The 21,911-nt window shown below is 31.9% G+C and overlaps 4 protein-coding genes and 1 non-coding gene across 7 annotated transcripts; 3 read left to right on the top strand and 2 right to left on the bottom strand.

Moving 5' to 3' along the window:
- Positions 1–2,764: 2,764 nt before the first annotated feature.
- On the bottom strand, positions 2,765–2,849 carry Trnac-aca (transfer RNA cysteine (anticodon ACA)). The gene is given in 2 exon segments: positions 2,765–2,800; positions 2,812–2,849. It is a non-coding gene; the product is annotated as a tRNA-Cys (tRNA).
- Positions 2,850–4,001: 1,152 nt separating this feature from the next.
- On the top strand, positions 4,002–6,968 carry LOC116779005 (rab11 family-interacting protein 2). The gene has a single exon (XM_032673130.2). The coding sequence runs from the start codon at positions 4,317–4,319 to the stop codon at positions 5,745–5,747; it is 1,431 nt and encodes a 476-aa protein (XP_032529021.1). The 5' UTR covers positions 4,002–4,316; the 3' UTR covers positions 5,748–6,968.
- A 55-nt stretch (positions 6,969–7,023) lies between these two features.
- LOC116778764 (protein KRTCAP2 homolog) lies at positions 7,024–8,611 on the bottom strand. Its single transcript, XM_032672779.2, has 4 exons — positions 8,463–8,611; positions 8,244–8,398; positions 7,549–7,676; positions 7,024–7,214 (listed from the first exon to the last, which is right to left on the bottom strand). The coding sequence occupies exons 1-4, from the start codon at positions 8,464–8,466 to the stop codon at positions 7,106–7,108; spliced, it is 396 nt and encodes a 131-aa protein (XP_032528670.1). The 5' UTR covers positions 8,467–8,611; the 3' UTR covers positions 7,024–7,105.
- An 89-nt stretch (positions 8,612–8,700) lies between these two features.
- Positions 8,701–18,314, top strand: LOC116778763 (hydroxymethylglutaryl-CoA lyase, mitochondrial). 3 transcript variants are annotated; one of them, XM_061529752.1, is made up of 7 exons: positions 8,701–9,312; positions 9,462–9,607; positions 9,762–9,885; positions 9,958–10,170; positions 10,290–10,478; positions 17,299–17,394; positions 17,943–18,082. In XM_061529752.1, exons 1-6 carry the CDS (start codon positions 9,253–9,255, stop codon positions 17,377–17,379), a joined length of 813 nt encoding a protein of 270 aa, XP_061385736.1. In that variant the 5' UTR covers positions 8,701–9,252; the 3' UTR covers positions 17,380–17,394; positions 17,943–18,082. The 3 variants fall into 3 exon arrangements, with proteins under 3 accessions (XP_061385736.1, XP_032528668.1, XP_032528669.1); XM_032672777.2 differs by lacking the exon at positions 17,299–17,394 and having other exon boundaries at positions 8,705–9,312; positions 17,943–18,314; XM_032672778.2 differs by lacking the exon at positions 17,299–17,394 and having other exon boundaries at positions 8,719–9,227; positions 17,943–18,314.
- Positions 18,315–18,433: 119 nt separating this feature from the next.
- LOC116778761 (sialic acid synthase) lies at positions 18,434–21,873 on the top strand. Its single transcript, XM_032672776.2, has 5 exons — positions 18,434–18,722; positions 19,485–19,700; positions 19,805–20,152; positions 21,004–21,154; positions 21,457–21,873. Exons 1-5 carry the CDS (start codon positions 18,594–18,596, stop codon positions 21,660–21,662), a joined length of 1,050 nt encoding a protein of 349 aa, XP_032528667.1. The 5' UTR covers positions 18,434–18,593; the 3' UTR covers positions 21,663–21,873.
- Positions 21,874–21,911: the final 38 nt, after the last annotated feature.

Below are 21,911 nucleotides of genomic sequence, written 5' to 3'. Positions count from 1 at the left end.
TATGTACAATATTCCCTGGTCATGCATTATATTTTTTTTCTTCCATTTACTCAAAACTTAAAAGTAGTATCGAGCTCTCTCATCTGAAAGTTATACTTATAAATTTATTTATTTTTTACATGTCCGCCGACAAAATTTCATCGACATTCTACGCACACAAAAATGTACTTAAAACATGTATTTTTTGTTTATGTTTGGCAGCTATAAGCACATTTGAAAATATTTGTTATGGAATAAGAGAAAGCATAATTGACCTCACTATTTGACAAAACACATTGTAAAGTGTAAACGTGTCTCTTTCTTTACAAAATTTATTGTTTAATTATTAAAAATCAAATTCACTAAATCTAGGACAAGTATTGTCAGCTAGAAAGAGCTTTTACAATGTAAAAATGTCAGATATTTGATTTCTAAATATTGATGCCTTTCGGTCTTCGCCCTAACTATTGAGCGTCAAAATTAGAAAAAGAGCTAACGTATTGCAAAAATTATATGATAAATATTCGGTTAGGCATATATGTGAATATGTACCTAAATGCACCTGATTATGACTTCCTTGCACAAAAATTTTACGTTTTCATTGACTAAACTTCTCAGTCTTCGTTTTACTTTTTCATTGACTAAACTTCACAATATTATTAAACAATTGCCTGTCTACAAGAGATCCTTCACATTTATGTGGCTATTTTTAGCAGGTACAAAGCAGGGAAGCATTTGTTGGTAACTATAAAATATTTTAGATCATGCAGCAAAAAATACAATATTTTATGTAAGTTGTGTTTAGGAATAATAACTAGAAGATAGACATTTTATAACGCCAAATGAGTTATTTAAAGTTTAAGTAGGTTTTTCTAAAGGTAGTAAACACTTTGAGCATGGGCTGGCTTGACCGGGAAAGTACCACCCTCTCACGGAAAATCGGCGTGAAGTAGTAATGGTTGCGATTCGTCCGATGAGTGAGAGAACCGGTTGCCTTTCCCTTTTCAGACTCTTTCCTGTTATTTCCTTATTCCCAACCTCGACCTTCCTCAACAACCAGGGTTGGCAACGCATCCGCATAAGTTTAGTTGCGTATGTCCATGGGCGACGCGACGGTGACTACTTCCCATCCCATCATCAAGTAAGTCGTCTGCTCGTTTGCCACCTTTCCCATTAAAAAAGGTTTTGAACGGTGTTTGCCATTTATGACAATATGTTAAAATTGAATTGTTTTACTTGTTAAGTAATAAAAATGTAATTACAAACAATAATAAAACTTTTAAACAGTTTTACAACTTAAGGTACTAACCTATATTTTTAGTAGGTTATGTTATATATTTTTGATATGTAATTAACCATTTTATTTTTACATAATGTTTATAAATGAAAATGTGTAAAACGTTATTTACAAAATATTTCTATTACAAAATATAATATTTTAAATATTGTGATGCATTGTTAACAGGTATGACTAATAGATGGCGCAAACGCTCCTAGTCTGAATTAATTTTTTACGAATATCGCCGATAGATGGCTTTCACTCACATTTACCTCATATTTGGCAGCCATCACTGCATTAAATATTTCAATTAGGAAAATGGGTTTGCATAATCTTTTGGAGTATAAACAATTTTTTTTTTAATTTTCCCCTAATTAAGATAACTCTTTTCACGTCTTTTAATATTTTAATTACATTCGCCTAATGTTATATAATAAATATTACAATTGTACCCTTTCACTTAGTTTAAGGAATTAAGTATTTTTCTCCTATATTCTTTTACACTCATAGATTCAAATTATCTGTTCAATAGGCACTGGCACTGCGTTGCATAGTTAAATTGCATTTACTAGCCGAAATGTGATAGTAAAACATTCCAGTTACAATAGGCTTGGCAGAGTATTGAAACTTCAAATAATCGTAATTCCAAAATGTGTTTACATGGTTTGTGGTACTATTAAAAGCAAATCTATGTCAGCATCACAAATATAACGAGAAGAGTATTTCAGCTTAAACCTGCTACCTAAAGCATGACGCGCATTTGATATCAACAACCTTTATGAAACAAATGTGTGTTTACACATATATTATTTCTTTTGTCATCTTATACTATGCTTCTTTTAATGTAATTGCTTAATATTTAACTATAATATCTTTTGTGTCTTTAAGAAGTTAAATTCATTTATCTTATGTTAATAGTTCATACCCTATACTAAATATTAATTATTTTTAAGAAAAGCAAATCCAAAGCCATCATATGAGTTACATAATATAATTATTTTATTTCCTACATGAATCATATTTCTGTTACTCAAGATTAGTAACAAGTTACAAGATATATTGTAATTTCAATCCTGCTGTATTATATTACTGCAATTTAACTTAAGGTGTTCTAAAGAGTGGATAGTTAAGGCCGGAAAGTTGTATCGCTTGCTTCTAAAGTACCTACCATAATTCTTAGTCAAAAGGTTCTAATGATAAACATAAATGACGTATCAAAACAGATATTGAATTACATGTAGAAAATTCGTATAAACTCGTAGACACACGTTGGTATTAATTTAAATTTTAAGGTGAGTTTTAAGGCCAATGATCAGTCATTATTAGTCATCGATGGATAAATATTAGTAAGCCTGTTGTGTGTAGATTAAACGAATGCGGAATAATAGTAAATCAAAAGTAAAATAAACACTGATTTGAAATTTACGAGCCAAGCAAGAAATAATACTGTGACTAAATAAATGATAATAAAGATATAAGAAATAAAATTAACCATCATCAAAATTCTGACTCGTGAAGGATTTGAACCTTCGCCCTCCGATGGTCAAGCATTTTTGTATATCGGCGCTCTAACCTACTGAGCTAACGAGTCTTATTACAACAGAATGTATTATGCGTATAGAATCCACGAATGACGTCATGGCGATTTATAATATTGGCTTGTTGCCAGAATCAACAATGAACATAAGCATCGCAACACTACACGACTTAATATATAACATAACTAAACAAGTATGAAACAGCTAAAATCATAAAACTTAAAAGAATGTTACAAATACTTATAAAAAAATCTATATTAATTTACAATGTCCATGTAAGTATAGTAATGGCTCGTATTGATACAATTCTCTATTGCTAGACTGTTGTATAACATAACATATCTACGATATTGTGGCAGTAAAGAAAAATATATTACTTATAATCAAAACTTAATATGACAAAAGCATAGAACATTTATTCAAGCTTTTTTATTTTACTTCTTATACAATTCCACAAGGATGCGTATCCCTAAGAAATCTAAAATCTGTATAAACAAATCATTGCAGTATCAACGTCTAGTCATAGCAAATTATTAGACGTAAAAACCATTTTTGAATAAAATTTATTGCTTTTTTGTGTAAAATATTGTTTACTTATATAAAACTAAGAGTTTAAATCCCAAACAATAACCGCATAAGCAGTTTCATTGGAAAAAAAAAATGTCAATAAAAATAAACACTTGATATGGAGTCTGTCCATAATGTATTGCCAAATTAAAAGTAGCATGTATAAATTTACAAACAATTATGACGTTTTTGGTAGAATATAAACGCCTAATACCATCTGCTACAGTAAGACTCATTAGCTCAGTAGGTTAGAGCGCCGATATACAGATATACTTGACCATCGGAGGGCGGAGGTTCAAATCCTTCACGAGTCAGTTTTATTATATTATGTTATCTTAAATAAAACATCAACTAATTGACAATAGTACAGAAAAGTAAATCAAAAAGAAATATTTTCTATTCCATTATAGAATGTATTTTTTAGTAATTTATTTGTAAGGTTATCGTTGCTTTTTATATATTTTAATAAAAATATATCCAGGACAGTATTAAAGCTATTTTTATACGTTACGTCCGTATTTGTATGTGTTATAATAGAAATCTTAATTTAACTATTAATAATTGATCTACAAAAAATTTTTATGCTTAATTTTTTTTTACAGGAATTTGTTATAAAAGTAATTTTAAGTAGGTAGCCCGAATTTTGTATACAATGGTTCAAGCAGACATTGATAAAGTTAGAAAAACCGAGCACTGTCAACGTCAATAAGCTGTTACCATAGAGCAAATATTCCGGGGACTAAGAAATGTCTTAAATGAATATGTTTTGTGGAATGCGAATGGAGAATGGAATGAGTAACGAATGACTGATTGTGATTGTGTACATATGAATTGAGAATTAGTAATTTGTGACGGACGACAGCTCATCGTTTATATTATTACCGTGTTAAAGCTATTGTTTTAGTTTTATATAATTTAAACATCAGTGTATTCATTATACTGAGTAGAACAAAATGTGGGATCCAACTCACGTTCAAGTAACCGTGCAAAAAGCTAGAGGATTGTTAATTAAGGGTAAAAACGGTACAAATAACTGTTTTGTTACAATCTCACTTGGTAAAGAAAAATTTCAAACTTCCGTAAAACACAAAGCTACGGAGAATGTTGAATGGTTTGAAGAATGTGAACTCCGCATTCCGACTCAGGGAAATACTGCAGAAATTGTTCTTAAAGTCTACGACGAAGACCTAATTAAGGATCATTTATTAGGTCAGGTATCGATTCCCCTGAAAGACCTTGATGTGTATGAACGTCCCAAAAACCGCTGGTATTCTTTACGAGGTAAAACAGGTAAAGAAAACGACAAAAACAGAGGTGACCTAGAAGTAAAATTGGGTTTCACAGTTAAAGAAGGAAGTTTAACAGATCTTAGTAAGAAGGAAAAACATAAATCATCGTTATCCAGTATTGCCCAAAATGTAGGTGGCAGTTTAATGAGCATTGGAAGCATAGAAAAACGAAAAAGCATTAAAAAATTGGCAAAAAATTTAGGCTCCAAAATGAACCTTACTAATAAAAAAGATAAAAAGAGTGACTCATCTTCTCTAGGAGGAAGTATTGGAAACTTAAGAGGCTCCATTCTTTCCACTCCTGATACATCCACTCCAAAAAGATCTTCTGCAGAAGCCGATCCAGGTGTAATCAGTGAAGATGAAGATGAATTTGCATTTGATGATTTATCTCATAAAAGCTCCGGTAGTTCACTTAATGTGCAATCCTCATATTTACCCAGAGGAGTGAAATACACACCATCTCCAATCAATGCTTCTCTTGAAAATTTAGGTGGTGGTGAATTTTTACGAAGATCTACCAGTAGTACTTTAGCAACAACAGAAAAAGCAGCTCCCCTTAAACCAGTCCGTCTGAGTCTGGACACATTCCATGCTCCACAATTACCAATACAAGTACCTGATAAAGATGATGAATGGTCCCAAAAATTATATCCTAGAAAATCTATCAGTCAAACAATGATAGATAGAGAGAAATCATCTAGTCTCGAGAGGAACAAAAAGCTTGATAGTCCTAGTTCCTTAAAAGAAAAACCTAGTCCAAAGTTTTTCAAAAAATTTGGAAACAACAAACCTAAAAAGTTACTTGAGGAGCGTATTATTGTAGGAGAAGAGAATATAGTTGAAGAGGATTCCATTAATCCTGCATACAATAACATACCAAAAACAATCGTACAACAATTTGATGACATGACCCGTGAGGATTTAATTGTTGCTATTTACAACTTGCAGAAGGATGTTGAATCAGAAAAGAAGAAAAATAAGGATCTGGAAAATTACTTAGATGATCTGTTGCTGAGGGTTATGGAAACTACCCCAAGAATTTTACAAAATCCTTACGTCAGAAACAACAGCATGCATATTAGAAACAAGTGAAATTAATAACTTATCTATCATACTTCTTAAAAGACACTTTGATTGCATATTATTTTTATCTTTAATTACTCAAAATGTAAGGGATTTCTAACAATCAGATTGAGATTATTTAACTTTGATATAAAATACTTCAAGATAGGTAATTGTATAATGTTATATTGAAATTGAAATATGTCAATTATATATCTGCCTTCCAACAATTACTGAAAATCTACTGTCCTTGTATGTGCCTTAAGTATTTCTAAGATTCTGTGATATGTATTGTTTTTCCCCATAGAATTAATAATGTTCACATGTTACATTTGGATGTGTACGGAATACTTTCTAAACAGTTGCAGTTCATAGTTTATCAGTTAATATATATTTGTTTAAACATTTTTGGATCAAATCATTGATTAACATAAATAGCAGATTGTGTTTAAAAGCGATGTGCCAAAGTACATTACATACAAGTCTGTTTATGAAGTTTCATGTTTCACTAAAAAACTATTGTACCTTGAAATAAATCAGAGATATACTATCAATGAAAATATTATCTACAAAAATTATTTATGTATACAAAGACGTTCACTGTTAACATTGTTTTCAGATAGTTTAAAGTTTGTATAAACAGTCTTAGTAAAATGCACCATATATATCACTTGTGCAATACTTAAAGTTGTTATATTCATAAATTTGTTAAAGAATATAAATATATCTTTATAAAGACCGTGGATGTTATATTTTTATGCAAGCCTGTTGTATAATAAAAAAATGTTAATTATTTCGTTACGCAAAAATTGTTTTCAATGTATACATGAAAAGGTATGTATAGTTTTAGATTTGTAGGAAGATAAACACCGATGTAATCATAATATGATAATTTTATTTCTACTAAAGTTGTTTATGAAAGTGTATTAATATTGTTGTGAACTAAATTATTTGTATGCAAATGAGTGGTTATGGACATTCGGAGTGAGTTACATCTTTGAAGAGGTTGTTTTTTTGGTTAAGTTCTATTCTAAATTAATAAGCAATATAACTAATGTAGGATCGTTACATATTTAATAATTATATTAAGTGTATGGTAATTATTAAATCGCTAACTAATTTTCCTGTAGAGAACTACTCACTCTTTATTGTATTTAGGTATCATCTAAAATGTTAAGAGAAAAGTATGTTTATTTCTACATATATAGTATGTAATCTAACAAACAAAATGCATTATAAAATTTGATTAAACTTTTCGTTTTTTATTCATAGAAAATAGATAATGAAGAAGATGAAAAATTACTAATATTTTTTGACATTTTATTTCAGTCATAAAAAATCATACATAGAAATATTATTCATAAAATTTGGAATGCTTCATATAAGAACTATTTATGTCTGCGTCCTTTGACTGGGACGGGGGCAGCAACTGGTGCAACATATGTTTTCTGGGACAGTTTGTTCATATAGTAGATAGTGATGATGGAGAAGATTAAGCTGAAACAAGACATCTCATTATATGGCCATATTAACACATGTTTATGGTAGAATGTTAAGATAAAGTTTTATTTTTACTCGATTTTGAATGTTGGTCCTGTTAAATATATATTAGGTATCACATCTGAAGATTATATTCTTTATAATCAATTTCATAAAAATCTTATCAGTTTTTCAGGATTTAAAAAATATCTTGAGCTTATTTCATTATTCAATATTATTTATATGTATTTAAAGTAATTGGGAACATTTACAGAGATTTGTTTTTCTAAAGAGGTTAGTACAAATCAATATAGATATTTGATAATATTATAATTCGAGTAGTTAATTTTACCATGTAGTAAAACAGATCCTATGCACCATCCCTGATGCGATCAATGATATCACCATAGACAACACTATCTCAGGTAATTTTAACTGAAAGTTTTTCCCAAACAAGGTTGCTTCTAAATTACCAACTGCCTGTAATTTTCAATAAGGAAATCAACTGTTATAAACATCCTGTCTTGAATATACCAACTTCATAAAGCATTTTTAATTACTTATATTTCTTATCACTACAATTATCTATGAATAAGAATTTGAAATATTGGAGTAACATATTAGAAACAACTGACTGAAGACTTATTTCAGACTAAGTTTCTGTAAAAACAGTAAAAAATAGGAGCAGCAATGTAAATAAAATCTATTTTCATCTTTAAATGGCAAAGTGTTATTGTGAGTTAATGAAATTCTAAAATCTATATATATGAGTATGCTGGGTGCATTTCATCATTAAGTCTATAGATGTTATTACCCACACTTGATACAGTAGAACACTGATATAGAAATAACCAACTGTAGTTAGCTCAGATGATTATTATTTTGTGATAAAACCATTAATTCTTTTAGATTAAATAATCTATTATATTTTCCTATTTCATATATACGCAAAGATCATATATTCCAGCTATATTTTCTGAACTTTTAATAAGAATTTCAAGTACATTCTCATTTTAGCAAAACAGAAGGTATTTTTGAAAAGGATACTGTAACGAAGAACATGAACATAAGGGATCCTAGATATCCTCCGAATATGATTGTTAGTGGAGATCTTGTAATTAAGGGCTTGTACATCTGCATTCCCGAAAATATCAACAACGCTAAAATTGACGATAACACGAAGGACGTGGCACTGTTAACAGCTGAAATGGGAATACGATTAATAACTCGCATAGATATGTATCAGATCCTCTCAAATTAACCTACCCATAGTTGGATCTTTGTTGTGTTTGGAATTAAATATATTTACTCTTAACCGGCTAGACGATTTAAGGTTAATTACATTGACAGTTATAGCTTGACATTAAACTTAAGACGTTGTCACTAACTGTCAAATGAATTTTTAGGAAGTAGGTAAGTAGAGAGCGCAACTCACGCTGTAGGTACCAATAAAATTATATACCATGTATTTATTATATACATATCTATAAATAATTATTGAAAATGTCAATAATTATGTCATGGATATTGCCTATCAAGTTTAACATTTTTATCTGTATTTAGAAGGTTTTAAATAGAAGCAAATACCTTACTAACTGTGGAATGAATGAATTAGCAATGATTGACATACAAAATCGGGGAGTATCTGAAAAGTAATGTCGAATATTTAAAAAAAGTTTAACAATTTCTCTGTTTTCAAATTGTTATAAATATAAACAAAAGATTTTTCAGGACAAACATTTTTCTATTAGCATTTAGAATCTCAGACGTAACATAAAGAATTTTGCCATTAAACAAATGTTTTCTTATTATGTGGGCAAGTAGTAATTTTTAAATCGTCAAGCATAAAAACCACTCTTAAAGCGACTACAATAAAATATACTTTCGTTTAACTGATGAATTGTTATCAACAGCAGCAAAAAATAAAACACTGATTTAAAATGACATTAACGCTACAGAAATGATAAGAAATTACATTTCATTAATTAGACACTATGTATGTTATATTCCGTGCTTCAACAAGTTTACTAAGTGAGAGATTTTTTTAAATATTGCGATGCGATTTTTTAAGAAATCATTGTTGAAATATTCAACAATATCTACATCTCGAAAGATTGTATGTTTCTTTATTTTTATAGTATTCTTTTTGATTAAATTAAATAAATACTAAATGCGTTTTAATAACTTAACCTCACATTAAAAATGATAAAATTAAATTATGTCTTCAAATAATTTTTTTACACTTAGTGACTATTTATTTATTAGAGTCAAGCGGTTCCAGATATTCGAATATACGAAGTAGGTCCAAGAGACGGTCTTCAAAATGAGTCTAAGTTTGTACCAACTGATATAAAAGTAGAACTTATTCACAAACTCTCTGAAGCAGGAATCAAAGATATTGAATGTGCCAGGTGAAACTTGTCTTACTAAAATTATTGTTAAAAATATTCTATATTCTTTTTATAATAAATGAATCCAGGTCTCAAACTTTATTCTTCTCTTCAAATAATACAAATATGAAATAAGACATTATAAAGCTACATTGGAACTTTTATTCTGTTACAGCTTTGTAAGTCCAAAATGGGTAAAACAAATGAGTGATGGTACTGAAGTTATGAAAACTATCAAAAGGGTACCTGGTGTTAACTATCCAGTATTAATACCCAATCTAAAAGGATATGAGGCAGCTGTAAGTGAAATAATTAATAATAAAATTATTTTATTTAAAGTGTTCTGGATTTAAATATACATTGCATTACAGAAACAATGTAATATTGAAGAAATAGCAATATTTCCTGCTGGTTCAGAGGGTTTCTCTCAGAAGAATTTAAATTGTTCTATAGAAGAAGGATTAAAACGGTTCAAACTGGTCGCTGATCAGGCTATTAAAGATGGAATGAGAGTCAGAGGTTACGTTTCATGTGTTGTAGGCTGTCCCTATGATGGTCCAATAAATCCAAAAGGGATTGCCAAGGTAAAGAAATTATCATTGTTGGAATAAAATTGTTCTTTTAATATAAAAGAAGATTGTAATAGACAAATTAATTGCCACACTAAAAAATACTTAAAATTTATCTTATTAAATGATTTAAGATAACTGAAGAGTTGTTTACAATGGGTTGCTATGAGGTATCACTGGGTGACACTATCGGAGTGGGAACAGCCGGCTCAGTGAAGAAATTAATGAATGAGGTTATAAAAGTAGCAACACCTGACAAAATAGCACTTCACTTCCATGATACATACGGACAGGGGCTATCTAACTTACTGGCTGGGTTGGAGGTATATGTACTATGTTATTGACTTGTATTAGAAATATGAATGTTTATGTGTCATGAGTATTCACTAATGATGAAAAGAATTCTAGTCGAATTTCATATCTATTAACTATTCTAATCTATTCAAAAAGGTATATACATTGTTCAGGTATGAATCACAAAAGTGGCGACTTTCTGAAATCTAAATTCTGATTTTTCATAAGTATTGAGGATTATTTCTTTAATATTCATATTTTTATTATAAAATTTCAAATTAATAAATATAAAATACATTTTCCCGTTTAAATGTTTTGTGATAAACAATGTCGTGGTGGCCTGGAGGTTAAAGGCATGCCTCGTATACGTGAGGGTGCGGTTTCGAAACCTGGCAAGTACCAATGTGATCTTTTCCAAATCATATGTACTGTCTAAGAGTATTTAGACACCACTGACGGACGGTGAAGGGAAACATCGTGAGGAAACCTGGTCCTATAATTTCAAATTATAAGATTGAAATCGCAAACCCGTCTTGCGCAAGCGTGGTGATTAATGCTCTAACGTTCTCCATGTGAGAAGAGGCCTTTGCTCAGCAGTGGGCTCTATAGGCTGATGATGATGATGACGATGATAAACAATAGCTTTAGGAGTCCTCTGTTTTTTTCCTGTACCTAAATACTGTACAATTCTTTGTCAAATACAAATAATAAATATGTAAATATTTTATCTCGATGGAATAAAGAAGACGTGAGAAAAAAAACAAAGAAAGGAGAAATAGTTGATGTATATTTGAAGATTTAAGAATTATAATTTATACCTCCAGATTTAAACGATTTATAAATTTGTGGTGTTATTTTAGTCAAATTATAAAATAAATAATACCGGTAGAATTTGGAATATTAACGTAGTTTTTTTTTAAATGACAGTTAGACTCATGTTTATTCAGGGTGGGCCATATAGTTGTTCGGATTATTAAAAATCATATAAAAAAACTAAAATGCTCACGAAAGAGGAATTAAAATTAGAATATAGAACACAAATGGAACTTTATTTTTTTAAAATAACATTTGCCATCTGTAAAGTATCTATAGGCATCTGTCCTAAGCCATAAACCAAATAAAAATGTTAGTATATAGTCTATGTAATCAGCTCGAGAGAATAGACAATTTTGATATGTCATCTAAACCGCTCATTGTTTTATTTGCTTTCCTATTTTAATTAAATACTACGTTACATGGTGTCAGAACTATTTAAAAACGTGTTAAAAAAAAGGAAACGAAGAAATTCGTGAGAAAGTTGTAAAATGGCTACGAACGACGCAGTATCTGGAATAAAGCCGCCGGCTAACCTACAAATTGACTCGGACAAATCAACGTGTTGGAAAAACTGGTTACAACAGTTTGAGTGGTATGCAATCGCTGTTCAGCTAGATAAAAAGCCAGCCGATGTCCAGGCAGCAACATTTATGGCAGTAATAGGCCCAGAAGCGATCGAAATATACAATAGTTTCAATCTGAGCGATACAGAAAAAAAAAACCTGGCCGCCATCAAAAACAGGTTCAAAGAGTATTTTGCACCAAAAACAAATATATCATTCGAAAGATATATATTTTTTAAGATTGAACAAAATGAAGATGAATATTTTAACGAATTTTTAACCCGAATAAAAACTCAGGCAATCAAATGCGAATTTGACAATTTACTGGACGAAATGTTAAAGGACAAAATAGTTTTTGGTATCCGATCCAATCAAGTCAGAGAGAAATTGTTGACAGAGGATAAATTAGACTTAACCAAAGCTATTAATATCTGTAAAACTAGTGAACAAGCGTCCAAACAATTAGATGAGTTTGAAAGCAAAAATAAAACAGATAAAGTACTAGTAGTCAAAAACAAAAGTGTCAAAAACAAAGAAAATGAAAATTTGACTGCAAAAGGTGTGGTTCAAATCACAAACGCAGAGAATGTCCAGCATTTAACAAACCCTGTACCAAGTGCAACAAAAATGGTCACTTTGCCAAAATGTGCCGCACAAAGAACTATAATCCTAAATTAAAAAATAAAGTGAACACTGTAGAAGAAATGTCAGATTGTTCAGAAGACGAGGTATATATATCAGCTGTAAGTGGTGGAGATAAGAAAGACTGGACAGAAACAATACAAGTTGGTAAAATAAATTTGCTGCCAAATTAGACACAGGAGCACAATGCAATGTGTTACCGAGACACTTGATGAACAAACTAAAGGCAAGTCTGAAACCAAGCCGAACAAAAAATTTAATAAGTTATACAGAAGATAAAATGGCAGTTCTAGGTGAAGCAGAGTTACTATGTAAAATAAAAAATGAAAAAAGAAACATAATATTCAAGATAGTTAAAGAAAAAGTTACACCAATTCTAGGACTTGATACATGTGAAAAATTAGAACTTATTGCACGAGTGAAAACACTGAAGGAAAGTGAATGTAAAAATGATATCTTCGAAGGCTTAGGATGTTATAAAAACTTTGAATATGATATTGACCTTATTGAGAACCCGAGACTGGAAATTAGACCGTCAAGAAGAATTCCACATGCTATAAGAGACGAGGTAAGGCAAGAACTTGATAGAATGGTTAAGTTAGATGTTATTAAACCAGAAACAGAGCCTACCCCTGCCGTGAGTCCTATGGTAATTGTGAGACAAAAAGGTAAAATAAGAATCTGTATTGATCCGTCAGATGTAAATAAAAACATTCTTAGACGTCATTTTCCACTTACTACTATAGAAGAAATTTCAGCAGACATTAAAGGTTCTAAATTCTTTGCATTGTTAGATTGTACAAAAGGATTTTGGCAGATTAGACTTTCTGAAAGAACACAAAAGATATTAACTTTTGCTACGCCATGGGGAAGATATTCTTTCAAGAGACTTCCTTTCGGAGTATCATCGGCTCCTGAAATATTCCAAGAAATTTTAACAAATTTGCTCAGTAAATTTAAAAACGCAAGAGTGTCAATCGATGACATCTTTATCTATGCAAAAAGTAGAGAAGAACTTAAGAAAACTGTTAGCAAAGTTATAGAAACACTGAAGAATTCAGGGTTCAAACTAAATAAAAATAAGTGCATTTTTGAATCAGAAAGAATTAAATTCCTGGGGCACATTGTTTCAGCTAATGGACTAGAAGCAGACCCAGAAAAAGTTGAAGCCATACAAGCAATGAAGACGCCAACAAATAAAACGGAGCTACAGAGACTACTAGGAATGATCACATACCTAAATAAATTCATCCCGAATATGTCAGACCTAACAAATCCACTAAGAGACTTGCTACACAAAAATACAAACTTTATATGGGAAGTTCATCACGAAGAAACATGGAACAAAATAAAACAAGTTCTCCAGAGGCCTCCAGTATTAAGACTATATGATGTAAATAAACCTGTAACATTAAGTGTAGACGCAAGTTCAAAAAATCTTGGTGCTGCACTCCTCCAAGAAGGACAACCAATAGCATTCGGAGCAAGGGCGTTGACCAAATGTGAACAGAACTATCCACAGATCGAAAAGGAAGCACTCGCTATACTGTTTGGATGTAAGAAATTTCACGAATATGTTTACGGCAAAGAACTGACAGTAGAATCAGACCATAAGCCACTTGAGTCTATCTTCAAGAAAAACATACAATCTGCTCCAGCAAGATTGCAACGGATATTATTTAATCTTACACCATACTCACCAAAAGTTATATTTAAAAAAGGTACAGAGATACCACTGGCAGACTTCCTTAGTCGAGACTGTGATGCCTCTAATCTAAAATATGAACAAGAAGAAAATCTGAAAGTTGCAGTTATACTACCTATGTCAGTAAATGCTAAACAAGAGTTAATTACAGCCACAAAAGAAGACCAACACTCACAGTTACTACTTAAGACAATAATACAAGGATTTCCAGACAAAGTCAGGGACCTTCCTACAGAACTACAACACTATTTTAATTTTAAAGAAGAACTAAGCTATCTGAACGGTATAATTTTTAAAGGAAATAAAATTGTGGTACCTAAATTACAGATCCCCAAAATGCTAAAGAATATTCATCAAGGACATCTAGGTATAAACAGCTGTTTAAGAAGAGCACGACAACTTTTCTATTGGAAAGGACAGTACCACGACATTATAAAACTAGTCAAAACCTGCTCCATCTGTGAACAAACACAAAGAGATAACATAAAAGATATAGTGCTAGTTAAAAAATTTCCTACACTTCCATGGCAAATAGTTGCATCTGATCTGTTTGAACTAAAAGGTAAAACTTACATAGTAATCTGTGACAGCTACTCCGGATATGTGGATTTTCGACAGCTAAAAGGTCAGTCATCGTATGAAGTTATAGAACAATTGAAACAATGGTTTGCCGTGCATGGAGTACCAGAAGAGCTACAAACTGACAATGGACCACAATACATGTCCAGAGAATTCAAGGCCTTTCAAAAAGAGTGGAAATTTAACCATGTCACCTCCAGTCCACATCACCCTCAGGGCAATGGGCTTGCTGAAAAAGCAGTTCAAGTAGTCAAGAACATATTGAAAAAATGCAGTATGGACAAGTCTGATGTCCAACTTGCTTTATTAAACTGGAGAAATACTCCAAGAAATGATATTTTAGCCTCACCCAATCAACGTCTATACAGCAGAATTACCAGATCTCCATTACCTATAAACGACAACAACTTAAAACCAAAATAATAACAGGAGTGACCACTGAGCTTAAACGACTAAGAGAAGTACAAGCCAAATATGGTAATAGGCACACTAAAAAACCAGATTCTTTTGAAATTAATGAGAAGGTCAGACACAAAGTTGCCCACCGTCAATGGGAGGGGGCAAGGGTGTTAGAAAGGCCTGAAGGTTTACCAAGATCCGTTATCATCCAAACTGATCAAGGACAAATACTACGCAGAAACTTCAGTCATTTGCACAAGACTCAAGCAGACATAACCAGAAACAGAGTGGTAGTTCCTGATATTAAATATACAGAAGAACCAACAACACAACAGGTTCCATCACCACAATCACCTGCTGCCCTGGAGTCTCAACCGACATCAACAAGTTCATCACCAAGTAGTTCTAATCACATGCTGGAGTCAACACTCACTCAACCATCAACAGCACCTAGATCATCAAGATATGGTAGAATAATAAAACCAGTAAATAGACTTGATCTTTAATAACACTTAAATCAGTACTTATTAAAGCTGTGCTCAGTAAATTTACAATCATTTTATATTTTCTTGTGCAACATTAATTATTAGATGAATAATGTTAGTTTACTATTCACATAATAGTAAGTCATTGTTTTGTCATATAAAATTTATTATGTTCATTCATGTTAATTAAAGAATAATAAGTTAGTTTTAAAATGTAAGAAAACGTTTTTAAGTTTGTTTAGTTTATAAAGAAAGGGAGATGTAAAGTATCTATAGGCATCTGTCCTAAGCCATAAACCAAATAAAAATGTTAGTATATAGTCTATGTAATCAGCTCGAGAGAATAGACAATTTTGATATGTCATCTAAACCGCTCATTGTTTTATTTGCTTTCCTATTTTAATTAAATACTACGTTACACCATCTACACGTACACATTCTTCCAATCTAGCCCTCAAATTCGTGAAAACTCACTGGCACATCGCTCGTGGGATATCGGACATCTCCTTGCGAATGTTGTCTTTGAGCTGGGCAATTATCGTTTGTTCATTGGAGTTCAGTTACTGCTGTTATAGGCTTCAATATTATACAGTTGTGGAAAAAAAAAAGAATTACTTAACATTGCTGTGTAGCGTTCAGCATTTATTGTTATTGCATGGCCTCGCTCATCTTCGAAGAAATAGGGATTCCATGATTGCATGAGCTTACGTGACTGCCCTAACTGCAAGTTTAAACGAATGCAAAGGTCTTTGATGTTTCAATTGGGGATTTTTTGTTTTGTTTATTGAAAAATTCACATAAATGAAATCAGCTTAATCCGAAAAGAAGATATTGTTCAAACTTTGAAAACGCTTTAACATTGTTTCGACAAATGTACAACGTAAATGATGACTACTCATTTGGTTTCAATTCCTGTATTTATTGGAGTTTATACGGGTGCAATTTAAGATATTTGGTCAAAACTCAAAATACGACTTGATGATGTTCTTGACATGGCGAGCTCAACTGATCTCTTTCGAGACGTCTTCTGGGGATCGCGCAATACAGACGCCGTGACTTCGCTTACATTTATCTCCTATCTATCTTATAGAGTATAGACCTTGAACACCCCGCAGGTTTTTTCCGTAATGTCGAACTTTCTAACCCACGATTTGATCACGCTATCACCGTGACATTGATTTGAATTAAACTTAGAACAAAAGTTCACCAATTGCCACTTTTGTATATATACACTTTGACACAAAACACACGCAGTTCACCCGTAAAACGCTCCATGGCAACAAAATTTCCAAGAACCGAGGAACCTATTCCCAAGTTACTGTCGCGAGTAATGTGATTTTGTAATTCGCTCGCCTTTCTGGCAATCCCTGTATTATCTATGATTACTTAACTATTCTCAACACGTGTACAACTTATTTACATGACTTGCTACTATGTTATAAAACAATTCAATGCTAGTAGCTTATCAATTAGATATTACCTGTCTTATGTGACATACCTAAATTGATGTATTTTTTAAATGTTATGTAAACAAAAAAGAATAGGTATACGCCATACATTTAATCTATAGTCAATATTATGTTCGAATATAGTAATGATTTAATCTTACTAGTATGATTACAATAAGTTTATTCGTCGCACTTAAAAAAATCGTTTTGAGTTTCTCATTCAACAGCCTACGTTAATACCAAATGTGCGAATGTTTATGAATGGAAAACTGAGAACGATCCGAATGTTGTGACAATGTGAAATTTTGGTAAGCATTTTGATGTCGTTATAAATAATTTATAATTCATTAAATTGGAACATTGGAAATTGAATTAAAATAAATATTGAAAATGTACTGAATGATATTTTGTACAGAAAAAATATGAATAGCGTCTTTTTATTCGACTTTTTTATCGTTGTTTTATAAGAAACAGATTTTTTATGGAACAGGAAGCGGAATATGCATTCAGTTTAGACGATTGATTCACTGAAAATTCTTTTACTGTCGCAGATTTTTGCTTAGAATCGCAGTTTGTTTTGACTAAATACTCTGAAGTAAAAACTAATTCTTGAATTCATCGTATAACATTTGTAATAAGAATCTACAAGGTGACATTCCGTTATGCGTATTTTGATAAAAACATTTTCGCTTATCTGAGCGGCTAAAGAAATAAGATTATTTTGGAGTAAATGTTAAATGTTAAGAAAAATATTATTAATAACTCCGTGCTCATATAAATATATAAACACGCCCATTATTGTTAATGCTGACGTCATCGCTGTATTTTTAACGTAAAACGTATTTGTTTTATTCAGTTCGGTATTAAAACTGTGGATTCGTCTGTGTCCGGACTTGGCGGGTGTCCGTATGCCCGTGGTGCGAGCGGGAACCTTGCTACTGAGGACCTTGTATACTTTCTCTACGGGCTAGGAGTGAACACTAACATAGACCTGGTCAAACTCATAGAAGCTGGCCGCTACATATCAAACTTCCTCGCAAAACCGACCGAGTCCAAAGTCAACCGTGCCATCGGGGATAGATTTAAAAATCATAAAGATATTATAAAAATAGCGTCTTGTACTTTATAAGAGAACAAAGAATTGCATTGTAAACAAAGAGAAAAACACATGTAAATAGTGATGTATATATTTATGTTTGTGCAATAAAACAATGTTTGTATTCATAAATCGTCTGTTATTTATCGTGGGTTATGTAGTGGTCAAGAGAGTCGCGGCTTGCGACAGCCAACATACAGGTTTTTATCACAATTTATCACGCGGGAACGAAGCGGGCCGCACTAGCGCGCTGAGCGCTCACCGAAGTGCTTGCGTTATTAAATTGACCTTATTTACACAATCCGATCCTCAGAGAGAGGTCAACAAACCCTTCCCGCATTAATAATCATCAGTTCGATTGAGTGTTTAGTTGGATTTGTTTGTTTTTATGGCACAGTGACAATTGTCAAGATGCTCGAAGTTAAGATAACAGAGGACATTAGAATAGGCGGTAAAAATCCTTGCTTCATTATAGCTGAAGTTGGACAAAATCACCAAGGTGACATTGAAGTAGCGAAAAAATTGATCAAAGCAGCAAAGGTTGGTAAATTTTTATGTATTTAAAACTTTTTAAGGTTATTCTTACTTTGTTGTTAGTAGGAAGCAAAACAATGACAGGTGAATGCCTCCGCTTCACAATTCAAATAGTTGCATTGTTTAAAAGTTGCATAAAAACCTATTGTTATTTTGTCTTTATAGTAAATTTTAATGCATCGCTGTGAAGCTCATTTTCTATAGTTATTGAGATGATCCGTGTTTCTATAATGTCTGAGCTATGTCGTTAAACGTTACTAGTTATAAGTAGTTTGGTATGGCTCATGGTACAACGCAATGTTGCCGAAGCTACCTACTTAGTCAATCGCACATTAAATGTGTCATTTAAAACATAGCTAAGCAAAACATACGTAACTATAAAGTCAAAATATTTTATTGTATGTCTAACAGATCCTGTTTTCTTTTATGCTACTTTCATAGTTGTGATTGGACGTGTAACTATTTTTGTTATTATTAGTTAAGTTATTACACAATAAAATGATTTAATTGGAATACAAAGTTCAATAAAATTATTATAAACAGTTCATGAACTCAAAGGAATATAAAAAATATAGATTACGCTTACATGTTTATCGTGTGGGTATTTATTTCATAAAGCAATAAAGAATACGTAAAATATATATATTTTATTGTGTCTTATCATATATATTATCGTATCTCTTTGTTCTCGCTGCCTCATGATATTTTTATTTTGCAAATGAATCTTTACTCGGAAATAAAAATAGAACGTTTCGATTACCATTTCAGGACGCGGGGGCTAACTGCGTTAAATTTCAAAAGACTTGTCTGAATGAAAAATTTACGAAAAAGTATTTGGAGAAGCCTTACGATAGCCCGAATTCTTGGGGGAAAACTTACGGTGAACATAAGAGACATTTAGAATTTTCGGAAAGTCAATACAGAGAATTGTTTAAATATGCTCAAGAGGTCGGAATACTCTTCACAGCTTCAGCAATGGACATGGTAAGAAACGATTAGAAATTCTAACTAACCACGTAATAAATATTTCCTAACAGTGCTGTTCTTAATTGTGATGCTCAAAACTCATTAAAAAAAATACTTTTCAGGTATCTTTCGACTTTCTGGTGAACATAAAAGTGCCTTTCATAAAAATCGGATCCGGTGACTCCAACAATTTATTATTCTTGAAATATGCCGCATCCAAAAAGATCCCTCTTATAATATCCACGGGTATGGTGGACAAGCAGGCAGTGAAAACTATATACGACATTATTGCTGCTCAACACAAACAATTCTGCTTGTTACATTGTATATCAGCGTACCCTGTGCCCTTCGAGGACTGTAATCTGACCGTCCTACAAGACTACAAGAACACTTTTGACATCCCGGTCGGATATTCTGGTCAAGAAGTTGGCACCGCCGTTGCTTTAGGTGCAATAGCACTGGGAGCTAAGGTAAACACATTTTACTAATAAAAATATATATTGTTAATGTATGTGAACGATATGACGTTTCTATTTTTATTGCCCGTAACATTTGGTCGTATTTATGTCTAAATTACAGAATTATCTTCACTAATCTATGATGTTAATGTGTATACAATAACAAATAGCGTATTATTATTATTTCGGCGTCCGTTGATCTCGTTAATCATAAAATACATTCGTCGATAATATAAACGCGATCATATAAAAAAAGTAAAACCGACAGGGCAGGATAGGGAATATCGATAAAGAAATATTAAAATTGTAAAAAAGTTGTAGGTTACATTATTGTATACCTGTCATGCATACTGAACAACTTCAAATATGGAAATTCAAGAAAAGAATAAAATCCACATAGCAGTCTTTAAAAAACGTTTAAACTATCACTAACATGTATTAAAATTAAAATTTACAATATCTGTAGCTCACAGATTCTAAAGTGGCGCCAATCGTCATTTTGTCAAATTCCGTTAAAAAACTGTTGTATTCGAAAGACACTTTCAATACCAAAAATATTAACATGGCTGATGGCTGATGGCATTATATATTTAAAATAAGAATTTTATATTAATAATAAAAATTCTACGACTTTTACAATTTCTTAACATCGACCTCGACACGCTATTAAGCGGTAACTGCAAAATGAAACGCCTCGTAGGGCGATGCAAATTTGGGGTAAACACAAGTAAAATAAAGGTGTAGCGGCAAATATGATATATTTCAGTTGCAGATGGTACTGTACTACCATTCTAAAAGACCTTTAACATTTTCGATACTAACTATTCGTTTTTTAAGCTATATATCTTTATTTGGTTTCCCAGGTCCTGGAGAAGCATATAACATTAGACAAAGGTCTCCGGGGCACCGACCACGTGTGTTCTTTAACACCGACAGAGTTCCAACAGCTGGTGCGCGATGTGCGAGTCATTGAGGCCTCGCTTGGTACACCCATTAAAAAAGTTGTTACTTCAGGTAGCTTTACTACAACTGATATATAAGTTAGACTAAGATATCCGTGATTTATAACTTCTCACCCGTATCACTGACGGGACGATATTCATCGATATAAACTTAAAGCCACTTAGTGAGACTAATTATAAACGATTTTGCCTCATAAATGTCACTAAATACAAAATATATTTTATTATTACACTACGGTTTGCCAGAACATACATTTGCATAACCTTGGCCTTTTAATTCCACTTTTATCAAAATATTATATATATATAAATATCTCGCAGTCTATTAATAATTTTGGTTTAATATTATTTCAGAAATTCCTTGCATCGATAAATTGCAAAAGTCGCTGGTGATGGGATGCACTAAAAATAAAGGCGAGATTCTTTATCCGGGAGATGTAAAGATCAAAGTCGCTGAACCGAAAGGTCTGAACGCGTTGCACTTCGAGGACGTTATATATAAAACACTTGTCTACGATAAGAAGGAAGATGAACCACTCAACGAGGGAGATTTCTGTTGATCTTTGATATATGTTAATAATATACGCGTACCTTCTAACTGTCTCAAATCACATTGTTATAACATAAGTCTGATATAACCGACACAAACTAATCACAATATTACGAATTATTTTTGACTAAGTCTGATTTTCACTTGTTTTAACATTATTAACAAAATGGAGGCAATCGATGTTGAATAGTGATAATAAAAATAATACTGTCCACGTTAAAGTTTTGTTCGTTTCATTTTATTATATATGTTTTTATAT

Source organism: Danaus plexippus, chromosome 6 (assembly GCF_018135715.1).
Source record: "Danaus plexippus chromosome 6, MEX_DaPlex, whole genome shotgun sequence".
Lineage (NCBI taxonomy): Eukaryota > Metazoa > Arthropoda > Insecta > Lepidoptera > Nymphalidae > Danaus > Danaus plexippus.
The sequence above is the reverse complement of the archived record's forward strand: the minus strand, read 5'-3'. Positions and strand labels throughout refer to the sequence as shown.